The sequence below is a fragment of the Carcharhinus amblyrhynchos genome, chromosome 2 (assembly GCF_965287045.1).
Source record: "Carcharhinus amblyrhynchos chromosome 2, sCarAmb.v2.hapA, whole genome shotgun sequence".
Taxonomy (NCBI): Eukaryota; Metazoa; Chordata; class Chondrichthyes; order Carcharhiniformes; family Carcharhinidae; genus Carcharhinus; species Carcharhinus amblyrhynchos.
The window spans coordinates 113374649-113389436 of NC_137325.1; the positions used below are offsets into that span (position 1 = coordinate 113374649).

Below are 14788 nucleotides of genomic sequence, written 5' to 3' on the forward strand. Positions count from 1 at the left end.
TATAACGATTTACTCGTCCCTGTTTGACACTGGAGCTTGATTTCTGTGTTTGCAGAGGCAGCAAGTGAAAACTTAATAAAATACAGCAGCGTATGTTCATCTCTTGATTGTCCCTTTTCTGGCTTGGGATGAAAGCATAGCTACTTCTATTCCAGAGTTAACATTAGTTCAAAATAAGTCAGCCCTTGGCTGCTTGTTTTGATTTATTTAAAGGGTAAACTCTGAACGATATGATTGCTGAGTCTCGGATGCTCTTTACAAGACATTCAGAAATTTTCTAACCCATCAAATCCAGCAGTTACTAAAACACAAACACATGTTTACATGTATTTTCTTTCATGGGAACACTGAGATTACAACTGTAAGATCATGTAGTGAGATACATTATTTCATTGCTCCTTATGTGGAGTCAATTAGTCTCGTGTACGAGAACCAGTATTTGTATGGCTCATTGGGTCAATGTGGGAACATGTTTAAAGCATCTCTTCATGGGAAATGGTGGCGCATTGGTAATGTCATTGAACTAGCAATCCAGAAACCAGGGTTGATGCTCTGGGACATGGGTGCGTATCCTACCGTGGCAGCTGGTGGATTAGTAAATCTGGAATTGGAAATTCATCTCCATACTGATGACCATGAAACTATCTAATCAATTTGTCATAAAAATCCATCTGTGTCACTAATGTCCTTTCGAGAAAGAAACTTTCTGATCTGGTCTGACCTACATTTCGCAGGCTGGACTCAGCAATGTGGTTGACCCTTACTGCCTCTGAAATGACCTAGCAAGGTCGGTTTAAGGGTATTCAGGGGTGGGTAACAAATGCTGCCCTTGACAGCGACGCCCACATCCCATGAAAGTATATTTTAAAAAGTAGGATTATGATAAGAGGTAGGATGTACTCATTGCTCTTACAGATTTGTTGCAGAAATAACAGAGACTAGGTAGTGAATGTGGTTAATATGAATTATCAAAATAGCACTTTGTGCTCCAAGTAAGGGACTTGTAAAATTATCATGGTGTAGTGAAGTTAATATATGGCCCCATGGAACTGGAGATAGGTGGTGAGCAAAAAGCAAGGAATAGAGATGACAAGGTTTCTCAGACTGGGTAAATGTGATGAGCGGGATTCCACATAGAATCTAGAATCCCTACAGTACAGAAGGAAGCTATTCGGCACATCAAGCCTGCACCGACGACAATCCAACCCAGGCCCTATCTTCTTAACCCTACCTATTTACCCTGCTAGTCCTCCTGACCATTAAGGGGCAATTTAGCATGGCCAATCAACCTAACATGGCCCAGTATTGAGGCCATTCTTACAAATCACCTGGACTTGGAAATAAAGTTTCCTTGATTTCCAATCATGTATGATTGGGATTAGCGTTGTTTGGTCATGTGGACAGTGATGTCAGCACAGATCTGATGAGCTGAATAACCAGCTTCTATGCTATAATTACAGAAATAATTTGGCCTGTGTCAGGAAAGGGCTATCAACTTATCTCGTTCCCCAATCTGTCAGATTTCAAATTAGTCTCCTTTTCAAAAGCCATCATAGATTCTGATTTTAAGATTTGTTTCCAGTGGATGTTTCTTGTTCAGGCAAGCATAAATTAAATCCTGCCAACTTCTCCCTTCCTTTCTGTGGATGATGATTTTGTATTTACAGCTTTTAGTTAATGACCCAGTGAAAAACAGTCCCTGCCCATCCTCCTATTTACCTTACCAAGCACAACTGAAATTCTATTAGACTGTTAACTTAATCTGTTCTAATAAAAAGAACGCCAGTTTCTCTGGCCTCTGCAACATTTCTATATATTCTGTATAAGTGACCACTGTTACTCACTGCATATGGATAGCAGACTTTATTAACTTTCAGATTAGGAAACACTTCGAATCAGCTAATTCCTTCAGTGCAGAAGGAGGCCATTCAGCCCATCGAATCACCTAACCCTATTGCCGTAACCCTACGTGTTCAGCATTGCCAGTCCATCTAACCTGCATATCTTTGGACTGTGGGATAAAACCAGAACACCTGGGAAAAACCCACATAGACACAGGGAGAACGTGCAAAAAAATACAGACAGTCACACAAGGTTGGAATTAAATCCAGCTCCCTTGCTAGCCACTGTACAATCATGCCTCCCAGAGATGTGACACTTTGAGATGCTATTAATGCTACTTTGTGTGTGTCTTTAATGCTATTAAGAATTTTGAAGGTGAATGGTGTTGTATTTCCTGTGAGGTATGATTTTTTTTTTAAAATGAAATTATTGGTATGTGGTCCACTTTGGTAGGAATAATGGTAGGAAGGACTATTACTTATGTGGTGAAAAACTGCAGCAGGCGACGGTGCAGAGGGACCTCGGGGTCCTTGTGCATGAGTCGCAAAAACCCAGCCGGCAGGTGGTCAGGAAGGCGAATGGGATGCTGGCCTTCATAGCGAGGGGGATTGAATATAAAAGTAGGGAGGTCTTGCTGCAGCTGTATAGGGCATTGGTGAGGCCGCAGCTGGAGTACTGTGTGCAGTTTTGGTCGCCGCACTTACGCAAGGATATTTTGGCCTTGGAGGGAGTGCAGAGGAGGTTTACTAGGCTGATACCGGAGTTGAGGGGGTTGAGCTATGAGGAGAGGCTGAATAAACTAGGCTTGTACTCGTTAGAGTTTAGAAGAATGAGGGGAGATCTCGTTGGGGCGTATGAATGGGATGGATAGGATAGAGGTGGAGAGACTCTTCCCGCTCAGAAAGGACAGTAGGACTAGGGGGCACAGCCTCAAGATAAAGGGGGTGCGGTTTAGAACGGAGTTGTGGAGGAACTTCTTCACTCAAAGGGTGGTGAATCTCTGTAATTCTCTGCCTGTTGAAGTGTTGGAGGCTGCCTCGCTAAATATTTTTAAGAAGCGGGTTGATGGATTTTTGATAAGCGAGGGGATTAAGGGTTATGGGGAGAGGGCGGGAAAGTGGAACTGAGCCACGACAGATCAGCCATGATCTTATTGAATGGCGGGGTAGGCTCGAAGGGCTAGATGGCCTACTCCTCCTATTTCTTATGTTCTTATGTTATCTCAGTGAGAGACTAGTCTGGTGTTTTGAATGTTCTCCTCTACCAAATAACAACCAGGTTAGATGTAGCACAAACCAGGTGTAGTTTCATAGTGCTTTGCTATAATTGTGGCATTTCCAGTTCCCACTTCAGCCTAGCTTGCCGATTACTGAATGCGATTGCACAATTTAATATCAAATTATGAGTACATTTGAGCTATGGGCTGCAGCTCACGAAGGACTGGACTGGAATAAATTGATTTTGTTTGGGAACCTTAGCTGTTAGAGAGAGAGAGAACTGATTCCATTTATCTGGATTAGTTTGAACTACAGGTCTCAGAGGTGATTACCATCAAGTAGTCTGTGAAAATGTGGTTAAACAGTGTTTGCAATCCAGTTTGAAGTAGAATATCCATAAATCAAACATAAAATGGCAAAAGTTTTAATGATTTTTGTTCCAAATTGAAAATGTGGCTAAATCTTTCCCAGCATTAGATGATGTGTATCTTTTTAATGTTATGTGTAAAGTACAAAATATTATTTGGAAGTTTTGGTATTTTAAATTGATTTTCATTTTAGCACAAGGCTTCTACACGTGCATAACTTAGACACTTTTGGGTGCAATTTTCCCGTCCTGTCCACCACGGGAATAGTAGCAGGTGGAACATGGACCATGCAAAGGCTCGTTGACCTTGGACAGGATTTCCGGCTTTAGGGTGAGCCTGGCTGGAAAATCCCGTCCTTTGAGTTGCCAGGTGTGATTCCATCACAGCTTAACACTGTGCTGTGTTGTAATCCTGGTGTATTACTAATTGCCACAGTGGAATTGCTTAATTTGAATTGAATTTGGTCAGTTCCATAGTCTGGATGAGTGACAGTTGAAATCTGAAAGGATATATGTGCATTATCATTCAGATTATTTATTTGATGAAAATTTGGAACCTGTCATGATTCTGTAACAACTGTTCTTTTAGACAGTCATACGATCTCCTTTATTAATAAAATTTGTAATTATTGCAGGCATGCTTGGACCGGACTTAAAAAATGCACGGTGGTTAGCACTGCTGCCTCACAGCTCCAGGGATCCAGGTTCAATTTTGCGTTCTCCCTCTGTCGGTGAGGGTTTCCTCTGGGTGCGCCATTTTCCTTCCCACAGTCCAAAGATGTGCAGATGAGGTGGATTGGCCATGGTAAAATGCCCCTTAGTGCCCAAAGATGTATAGGGCAGATGGATTAATGGCGTAAATGTGTGGGGTTACGTGGATGGGGTGGGGGAAAGGCCCTGTGTGGGATGCTGTGTCAGAGCTGGTGCAGACTCGATGGGCCAAATGGCCTCTTCTGCACTGTAGGGATTCTATGATTTTGTTCTTAATTCTAATGTGGTAATGTTCCTCTTGCAGCTGCAACAAGTACAACAGTGTTGAAGAGCTCTGGGATTCTTTTGGAGTCTTCTGGTGTTGTCCAACCTTCTGCTTCTTGTCAGCAACAAATTCAAAACAACGTATACGATTTACGGAGGAATATTCTCGATCTGCGCCTGCAGCTGCAACATTTGAGACAGTCCCAGGTATCCCTGATCAGTTTCTGTCTGGATAAATGTTACCGTGCTACAGCATTTAAACATTTTGGTTGCAATGAGATTATGGCTTGACCTTTAAAGAATCAGTTTTTAGGATTCTGTATCTGTATTCAATTCGAATAGTAAAAGTAGCATTGGTCAATAAACGTAGCCCAGTGATGCAATGGCGAGCTGTTTGATTATTGTAGATTGTGACATATAAGTTGACCCAGTGTACAAGACAGCCCCATTTTCCTGGTCAAGAGATTGTGTTTTTGTATATACTCAGTTGCCCCTGCTGCCTTTCCAGCCGTGACATGTTTCAGCCTTTCAGTAAAACTAATGAACTGCAAAGCTGGTTATAACATTTGTATCAAGTAACTCTGCTACATTGACAGAATTTGGTGTTGCTTTTGTGAGAAAGGAAGAAGAAAGATTCCCAGGACCAAATGTATCATGAAATATTTTCCTTAAGTTTTCAACCACCAAAACTGTAGAGGGTTTGTCCTTGGCGGTTTTAGGTCATACACAATATCCATGGCAGTAACAGTCTTGCATTTGGCATGTTCGGCGTAGGTAACTGAATCCCAAATGATGTTCTCCAAGAAAACCGTTAGGACTCTGAGGGTTTCTTTGTAGATGAGGCCTGAAATGTACTTAACGCCCCCATGCCGAGCGAGTCGACAGAGTAGGCTTAGTTATTCCCTGGATATTATCGCAGAGAACTTTCCGGTCCTGTTTAGCACCGCCCTTGCCAAGACCTTTCCCACCTTTATCTCTACCAGACATCCCACCCTGATGGCGAGAGAGCCAGGTCCAGCCACTGACCTGATCTTGAGAAACATGCATCGTAATGCATTCTTTTGGACCAAATGCAGGCAAGTGGGATTAGGTGGGCAGGTCAGAACCTTTCATGTGTCAGTGCAGACTCAATGTGTCAAAGGGCCTCTTCTGCATTGTAGTATTCTGTGATTTGTAATAGGTCCTTGTGTGGACTGAATGGTTACGCTATCACCAGACATGCCTCGTGCATTTAAGTGGGCCAGATCAAACTCTGAATGCAGCAAACATTTCCATGTGACTGCCAGTTGATGCAGTCAATTTATGGAATGAAAATAGAACATAGAACATTACAGCGCAGGACAGGCCCTTCGGCCCACGATGTTGCGCCGACCAGTTAAAAAACAATGACCCACTAACCTAAACCAATCCCTTTTCGTCCATAAACCTATCCACGGAAAATGCCTAGTGTAAGGGCAGAAGACCAAGACAGAGATTACCAAAAGATGAAGTTTAATTTTGATAAATGTGAGGTGATGCATTTTGGTAGATTGAACCATGGTTGGACCTACTCAGTTAATGATTGAGAGTTGGGGAGAATTACAGAGCAAAGAGATCCACGAGTTCAAAGCTCCTTGAAAGTGGAGTCACAGGTGGACAGAGTGGTGAAGAAGGTATTCGGCATTATTGGTTTCATTGGTCAGAACACTGAATACATGAGTTGGGATGTCTTATTGAAGTTGTACAAGATGTTGGTAAGGCCACACTTGAAATACTGTACAGTTCTGGTCACCCTATTATATCAAGGATATTATTAAACTAGAAAGGTTGCAGAAGAAACTTACTAGGATGCTATCCGGACTTGATAGTTTGCATTATAAAGAGAGGCTGGATAGACTGGGACTTTTTTCCCTGGAGTGTAGGAGACTTAGAGGTGATCTTCTAGATATCTATAACATAATGAGGGGCAATAAATAAGATAGATAGTCAACATCTTTTCCCAAAGGTAGGGGAGCCTAAAACTAGAGGGCATGGGTTTACGGTGAAAGGGGAGAGATACAAAAGGGTCCAAAGGGGCAATATTTTCACTGAGTGGTGAATGTCTGGAATGAGCTGCCAGAAGCAGTAGTAGAGGCAGGTACAATTTTGTCTTTTAAAAAATATTTAGACAGTTACATGGCTAAGATGGGTACAGAGGGATATGGGCCAAATGTGGGCAGTTGGGACTAGCTTAGTGGTAAAAACTGGGCAACATTGACAAGTTGGGCCAAAGGACCTGTTTCCATGCTGTAAACCTCTGTGACACTCTGATCACGATGCTGAAATGACCAATTTCCAGTGGATCATTATCAAACAGTTGCAAAAATCCGAGTACCCACGACGAAACACCAGCAACATGAATGAAGTGTGCATGAATTCTGAAATGCCCAGCAGGTGAACAATAGAGTGGATAGGTTTGAAAACAGCAGGATATGACAATATTCACAGTGGTTCAAGCCTGCATGACTGGCAGTACAAACTTAAAGCCTAAGGTAATTTTCAAACATCCTTCGTACTTCAAGTTCCCTGTCAGAGATTTTGTGCATGTCCCTGACAGTGATTGGATGAGGACTGACAAGTTATGGATCAATAATGAATGGAATGTGTAGCCTATGTTAAGAATGCAGATTGTTTATGTGGGACATTTTCAGATCCCATACAACTGGTGAGATCAGGAGGTGCAAATGAAGAAGTTACACCCGTATTGCCATTATACCGGGCGCTCCAGTGTCTGTGATTCAACCTTTGAGTCTGAGAGCCTCAACAAGCTATTCAAGAACCACGTTCACACTGAACGTAACAGCTGGATGATTGAAAAAGAGTGCAAATATGTGTGTTGCCCCACTGGATATTTTGTGTGGTTTTGTCATCAAATCGTGGGATACAATTGGTGCACAAACTGATCAGGTCATCCAAAAATGCAGGCCCTCCAAATTAATGGATGGAGAGGAAGTTGATTTGTTATGGAGGGAGGATTCAGGAACTGAACACGCCACATCTGAAGCACAGTGCCATCACTGTAACGATGCCAAAGAGAATGAATTTGATGGTTCTAAAATGTTCTCATTGTGGTTAAAGGCAAACTTGTACAATTCACTTATCCAATTACCCATGCCACATTAATTTCATATGAAATTTTTTATGCTTTTCCAAATTTCAAAATGGAGATCACCCACAATGATTTTTGAGGCTTAAGATTTCATGTTACATGCTGACATTTACAGTTTGCCCATTTTTAGATGCAATCCATCCTTATGCTGCATTTTTTTTCTGAAACATTTCATTGTGCTATATTACTCGCTGGGAGATGGTGGCTATGCTTTGAGCTGCCAGTTGAGACTCTGGGTGGGATTCTCCAGCCATTCGTGCTAGTGAGGTTCTCCGGTCCCATGCAGTGAACGGATATTTGGCTGAGCACCAAATTCTCCATCCTCACTGGCAGCGGGGCGTGAACAGCTGAAGAATTCCAACCTTTATCTTGAAGAAAAATGTTGCAAATTTCTGCTTCTATCCTCACTATGTAGAAAACACATGTTTAGACCTTAAAGCAGTGTGTTCCAACTTTTTGGCAAGAGGGGCCACATTTCAGATTTTTTTCACTCAAGGGACAGATGAGCAAATTTTGGGAAGAGGTTTGGCACAATGTTAAACATGAACTTTAAAAATCGGTCCCAAAGTACCACATTGATAACTTTTTTGAAAAGAGTAATATAAATGACCACTAAAAAGCACCAAGCAGCAGAGCTAGCCAATAAAATCCCTTTCGCTTTTTCACTTAAGGAGCAGAGATGAACAGACCAACCCCTGGTCACTGGGGAAGGGGTGGGGACCAGGATCAAGCTAAGGAATTGGATTTAATTAACACTGACCTTGCATTCTCCTCTGCTGGTGCACAGTCTGTGCTGCCCTCAGCAGAATTCATACAGATCAGCAGTGGGTTGCCTTTCAGCTTGGGTTTTCCTTTTCTCCTGGCCTGCTTTGTGAATAGATTTTTGGAGTGGTAAGAGGAGAAGGATATATGTATGTCTGGCTCATTCTCTGTCTCAGGATTGTAGCACTCAGTGTCCCACACACACTCAGATTCTCACGTACACTCCTTACCCCCCCTCACGTGTGTGTGTGTGTGTGTGTGTGTGTGTGTGTGTGTGTGTGTGTGTGTGTGTGTGTGTGTGTATATACACACAGATACACGCATACGCATGCACTCACCTTTTTTTTCTCTGTCATACATGCACTTTCAATCCTTCTTTTGCACTCCCTCTCGCACACGTGCACTCTCTCTCCCCCTCGCTCTCTGTCTTGCGCGCACGTGCGCTCGCTCTCTGTCTTGCGCACTCGCTCAGACTTACCCATATTTTGAACAAAAGCCTGCAGGCTAGGTAGAGAGGTGTGATGGGTTAGCTTGTAGCCCAGAGGCTATATGATGGACAACCCTGTACTAAAATTTCTGGGTCAAGTTGAGAAAAGAGCCAAGAACTAGCAGATAGGTGATTATAACATCTGGTATCAGGGTGGTGAAGTGGAGGTTAATGTTATTTTGCACTCAGCTCATTTTAACTTGAGACGGATGTTGATGGAAACAGCTGTAATACCTTTATATAAGTAGTACCTCTGGGTGCTCTGTTTAGAGTGGAGAATTGGGTGAAGGAGCAAAGATCTGGGTGGCAATTTAGTGGAAATCGACCTAAATTTATGGAAGAAATTGAAACTTTCAGCCAAACATCAACGGTGAGGTCCATGGTTTTATCCTGAAATTGTCAACTGATGATGAAACAGATCAACGTCTCCTGTTACTAATCTGTTAGGTGTGAGGAGGCTCGTAGGCCATAAATACCAACATTGACCTTTTGAGTCATTTGGCCTGTTTCTGAGCTGTAAAGTCTGTGTAATTTGTGGTTTTAGCACTAGTCTGATGGAATGGCCCTTGATTATTATTAATGGAGCCATGTCTGCCAGTTTGTATTTTATGCCACCTGGATTAATTTTGGTATGCTCTGCGTTACATGACACTTTGAACCCTGGAGAGGACCTATTGGGCAATTGTTGATTATATCACACAAAACATAAATTACAGAGACTTGGTTAAGGGAAGGAAAGGATTGGCAGCTTAACATTTCCAGAATACAGATGTTTCAGGTGGGACAGAACAAAGAACAACCCAGCACGGGAAACAGGCCCTTCGGCCCAACGAGCCCATGCCGCCGCATCCTCCTACACCTACCCTGCCCTGCGTGTCTGCGAGTGGAACCCCTAACTTAGCCAGATTCAGGGGAGAATAGTGTCAATTTGGTTAAAACCAATCAGCCTAAGAGCACATCTTTGGGGTGTGGGAGGAAACCGGAGCGCCCGGAGGAAACCCACGCAACCACAGGGAGAATGCACAAACTCCCACAGACACAGGCCCAAATCCATGTATCTGCACAGCTAGCAGTGCTAGTCACTGAGCTGTTGCGGCGCCCGTCTACCGGTCCAGGATCAAGCACACACACCGACACGAAGTACTAGGCCACTCCCGGAACCTCCAAGAGCAGCCCACGCACGACCCACCGTGTGCATGCCCCTTGTTTGACAACAAGGTGGACCGCCACCTGCGGAATAAAAAGACAAAAACATTAACATGTAAGTCTGCATTTCCGGTGTCTCCCGAGGCCCTGAACCTATTTAATACCCCCTACTATAACCCTCCATCCTTGTTTTGCTCATGTGTCTATCTAAGTAAACCTTAAACAAGTCCAACGTGCCTGCCTCCACCACCCTACTCAGTAGCGCGTTCCATACCCCCATGACCCTCTGCGTGAAGAACCTTCCTCTCGTATCCAAATTATACTTCTCCCCCCTCACCCTTAGATCATGACCTCTCGTAATTGTACCCAATCTAGGGAGCAGCCTTTCACTATTGACTCTATCTATTCCCTTCAGTATTTTATATACCTCTATCATGTCTCCCCTTAATCTCCATCTTTCTAAGGAGAAAAGTCCCAGTTTCTCCAACCAGATAGAGGGGGATATATACGGGGTGGGGGAGTTGCACGACTAGTTAAGGAGAATTTTACAGCTGTACTGTGGGAGGACACCTCAAGAGGGCTCATACAGCAAGGTAGTATGGATAGAGCTCAGGAATAGGAAGGGTGTAATCACAATGTTGGGGGTTTACTATAGGCCGTCCAAGAGCCAGTGGGAAATGGAGGAACAGATATGTAGGCAAATTTTGGCAAGGTGTAAAAGTAACAGGGTTGTTATGGTGGGAGATTTTAACTTCCCCTACATTGACTGGGACTCACTTGGTGCGAGGGGCGTGGATGGGACAGAGTTTGTAAGGAGCATCCTGGAGGGCTTCTTGAAACACTTCGTAGATAGTCCAACGAGGGAAGGCACCATACTGGACCTGGTATGGGGAATGAGCCCAGCCAGGTGGTCAACGTTTCAGTAAGGGAGCAGTTCGGGAATAGTGACCACAACTTATTAAGCTTTAAGTTATTGATGGATAAAGATAAGTGTAGTCCTCAAGTTAAGTTGCTAAATTGGGCCAAGGCTAATTACAACAATATTAGGCAGGAACTGAAGAGTGTAGATTGGAGGCAGATGTTTGAGGGCAAATCAACATCTGGCATGTGGGAGGCTTTCAAGTGTAAATTGATAGAGATTCAGGACTGGCACATTCCTATTAGGATGAAGGATAAGCACAGCAAGTTTTGGGAACTTTGGATATTGTGAGCCTAGTCAAAGAGGAAAAGGAAGCATTTGTTAAGGCTAAGAGACTGGGAACATACTAAGCAAGTGTGGGATACAAGGAAAGTAGAAAGAAACTTAAGCAAGGATAAGGAAGGTTAAAAGGGGTCACGAAAAATCAGTAGCTAGCAGGATTAAGGAAAATCCTAAGGACTTTTATACATATATAAAGAGCATGAGGGTAACTAAGGAAAGGGATAGCTCAGTTAAGGACAGGGGAGGGAATCTGTGCATGGAGTCAGAGGAAATGAGCAAGAGATTAAATGAGTACTTTGCGTCACTAATCACCAAAGAGAAGGGCTTGGTGGATGCTGAATCTGGGAAAGATGTGTAGATACTTTGAGTCATGTTGAGATCAAAAAGGGTTCTTGAGAAACATTAGGGTAGACAAGGCCCCAGGGCCTGATTTGATACACCCCAGAATACTGAGAGAGGCAAGGGAGAAAATTGCTGGGGCCTTGAGAGAAATCTTTGTATCCTCACTGGCTACAGGGGAGGTCCCAGAGGTTTGGAGAGTTGCCAATGTTGTTCCTTTGTCTAAGAAGGATAGCAAGAATAATCCAGGTAATTACAGGCCGGTGAGCCTTACTTCAGTGGTAGGGAAATTATTGGAGAGGATTCTTCGAGACAGGATTTACTCCTACTTCAAAATAAGTGAATGTATTCGTGAGAGACACATGGTTTTGTGAAAGGGAGGTCGTGTCTCACTAACTTGATCCGAGGAAGTGATGATGATTGAGGGTAGGGCAGTGGTTGTTGTCTACATGGACTACTGTCAGATCTTTGACAAGGTCCCTCATGGCAAACGAGTGCAGAAAGTGAAGATGCATGGGATCAGAGGTGAGCTGGCAAGGTAAATACAGAACTGGTTCGGTCATAGAAGACAGAGGGTAGCAATGGAAAGGTGCATTTCTGAATGGAGAGCTGCGACAAGTAGTGTTCCTCCGAAATCAGTGCTGGGACCTTTGCTCTTTGTAATATATATAAATGATTTGGAGGAAAATGTTACTGGTTTGATTAGTAAGTTTGCAGATGACAAAGGTTGGTGGATTTGCAGATAGCGATGAGGGCCATCAGAGGACATAGATTGGTTGGAGACTTGGGTGGAGAGATGGCAGATGGAGTTTAATCTGGACAAATGAGGTAATGCATTTTGGAATATCTAATATAGAGAGGAAATATAAAGCAAATGACAGAATCCTTAAGAGTATTGATAGCCAGAGGGATCTGTGTGTACAAGAACACAGGTCACTGAAAGTGGCAGTGCAGATGGAGAAGTTAGTCAAGAAGACATATGATATGCTTGCCTTCATCAGCTGAGGCATTGCGTTGAAAAATTGGCAAGTCATGTTGCAGCTTTATAGAATCTCAGTTAGGCTGCACTTGGAATATAGTGTTCAATTCTGGTCGCCACACTACCAGAAGGATGTGGAGGTGTTGGAGAGGTTACAGAAAAGATTTGCCAGAATGTTGCCTGGCATGGTGGGCATTAGCTATGAGAGGAGATTGGAGAAACTTGGTTTGTTCTCACTGGAACGATGGAGGTTGATGGGCGATCCGATAGAAGTCTACAAGATTATGAGGAGCATGGACAGAGTGGATAGTCGGAAGCTTTTTCCCAGGGTGGAAGAGTCAATTACTAGAGGCATAGGTTTAAGGTGCAAATGGCAAGGTTTAAAGGAGACGTACAAGGCAAGTTTTTTTGAGTGTGGTGGGTGCTTGGAACTCATTGCCAACGGAGGTTGTGGAAAGCAGATACAGTAGTGACTTTTAAGGGGCGTCTTGACAAATACATGAATAGGATGGAAATAGAGGGATGTGGTCCCCAGTAAGGTAGGTGATTTTAGTTCAGTCAGGCAGCATGGTCGGTGCAGGCTTGGAGGGCCGAAGGGCCTATTCCTGTGCTGTGATTTTCTTTGTTCTTACTATTGAATATCTGACTGAAACTGTGGGTCACAATACACACCAGGAAAGCAAACCATGGTTGTGAACCATCACCAAATTCCCAATTCAGATAACCACTGGCAACTGTAATTCTGCACAATGTATTTCCATGTGTTGTGCTTTTAAGCCAGTAATTTTATTGTTTACATCTTAAGTAATGTCAAAAGAATTTAAGTTTAATGGTAGTTCTAAAACCCACATTATTGAATAAATGTGTCATTTATCTTATTAAAATGACTAATTTAGTGGCGCATTGGTACACTGAAGAATTCTCACTGCCTGCAGGAAGAGTTTTGAGATAGAGTCCTGCAGTTATGTTTTACCATAAATTTTTCTTTTTTTTTCTGCCACCTGAAAACATAGGGACGGGAGTAGGGCATTTAAACCCTTGAGCCATTTCTGTTATTCATTGAGTTCACACTTGATTTGTGACCTGACTTCATGTACCTACTTTTGCTAATGCCCCTTCTACACCATAGGATCTCTAAAGTGCAGACGGAAGCCATTCAGCCCAATGAGTCTGCACTGACTTTCCAAAAGATAGTCTAACCCATGTACACCCCTCTCGCCCCATCTCCTTAACCTGTGAATTTACTATGGCCAATCCACCTAACCTGCACATCTTTGGACTGTGGGAGGAAACCCATGCAGATATGGGGAGAATGTGCAAGCTCCACACAGACAGACACCCAAGGTCGGAATATGCCCTTGGATGTGTTTCCCAAATCCAAATCCATCTTTCCCAGAATTCCTATGTTTGAATCCCTCCAATCAGGTTTCTGTCCCACCACTGTAGCAAAATGGCTTTTATCAAGGAACAGTGGTTAGTACTGCTGCCTCACAGCACCAGGAACCTGGGTTTAATACCTGGCTTGGGTGACTGTGGAGTTTGCACGTTCTCCCCATGTCTGCGTGGGTTTCCTCCGGGTGCTCCGGTTTCCCCCCTTAGTCTGAAAGACATGCTGGTTAGTGCACTGGCCATGCTAAATTCTCCCTCAATGTAAAAAGTAAAGTTTATTTATTAGTCACAAGTAAGGCTTACATTAACACTGCAATGAAGTTACCATGAAATTCCCCTAGTCACCACAGTCCAGCACCTCTTTGGATTAATGCATCTAACCAGCACATCTTACAGAACGTGTGAGGAAACTGGAGCACCCGGAGGAAACCCATGCAGACACAGGGAGAACGTGCAAACTCTGCACAGACAGTGACCCAAGCCGAGAATCGAACCCGGGTCTCTGGCACTGCAAGGCAGCAGTGCTAACCACTGTGCCACCGCGCCACCCCCAGTATACCCAAAAAGCTCCAGAGTATGGCAAATAGGGGAATTTCACAGTAACTTCATTAACACTGCAATGTCAGCCTACCTGTGGCACTAACAAGTAAACTTAAAACTTAAAAAAAATTAACAAAATCCACTTCCCTCCTGAGGTGAATTTTTGAATTTGGCTGAAACCACAATTATTCTGAGGCCGTCATGCCATACCTGAGGTAGTAAATATGGATTATACAGTGATATGTCCTCATGATTACACTATAACACTGTGTGTATAATTATGAGACCTGTCATGGTTAGCCAGGAGCGAGCTCTGTCGATGTTCATAGTGGACTACTTCCTGGCAACTTCAATGTTTCAGGCTGGATGTGATAGATTTAAAAGCTGCTGTGCCAGTCTAGTGGGTGGACTTTGAAA

At 43.4% G+C, this 14788-nt stretch overlaps 1 protein-coding gene across 15 annotated transcripts in view; it reads left to right on the forward strand.

Moving 5' to 3' along the window:
* Positions 1–14788, forward strand: part of LOC145357750 (sickle tail protein homolog) — a 567669-nt gene that overhangs the window by 497387 nt on the left and 55494 nt on the right. For all 15 annotated transcript variants that reach the window (XM_080211333.1, XM_080211229.1, XM_080211212.1 and 12 more), the window contains one exon: positions 4442–4608. In XM_080211333.1, coding sequence (XP_080067459.1) covers positions 4442–4608 — 167 coding nt within the window. The remainder of the gene's footprint in view (positions 1–4441; positions 4609–14788) is intronic.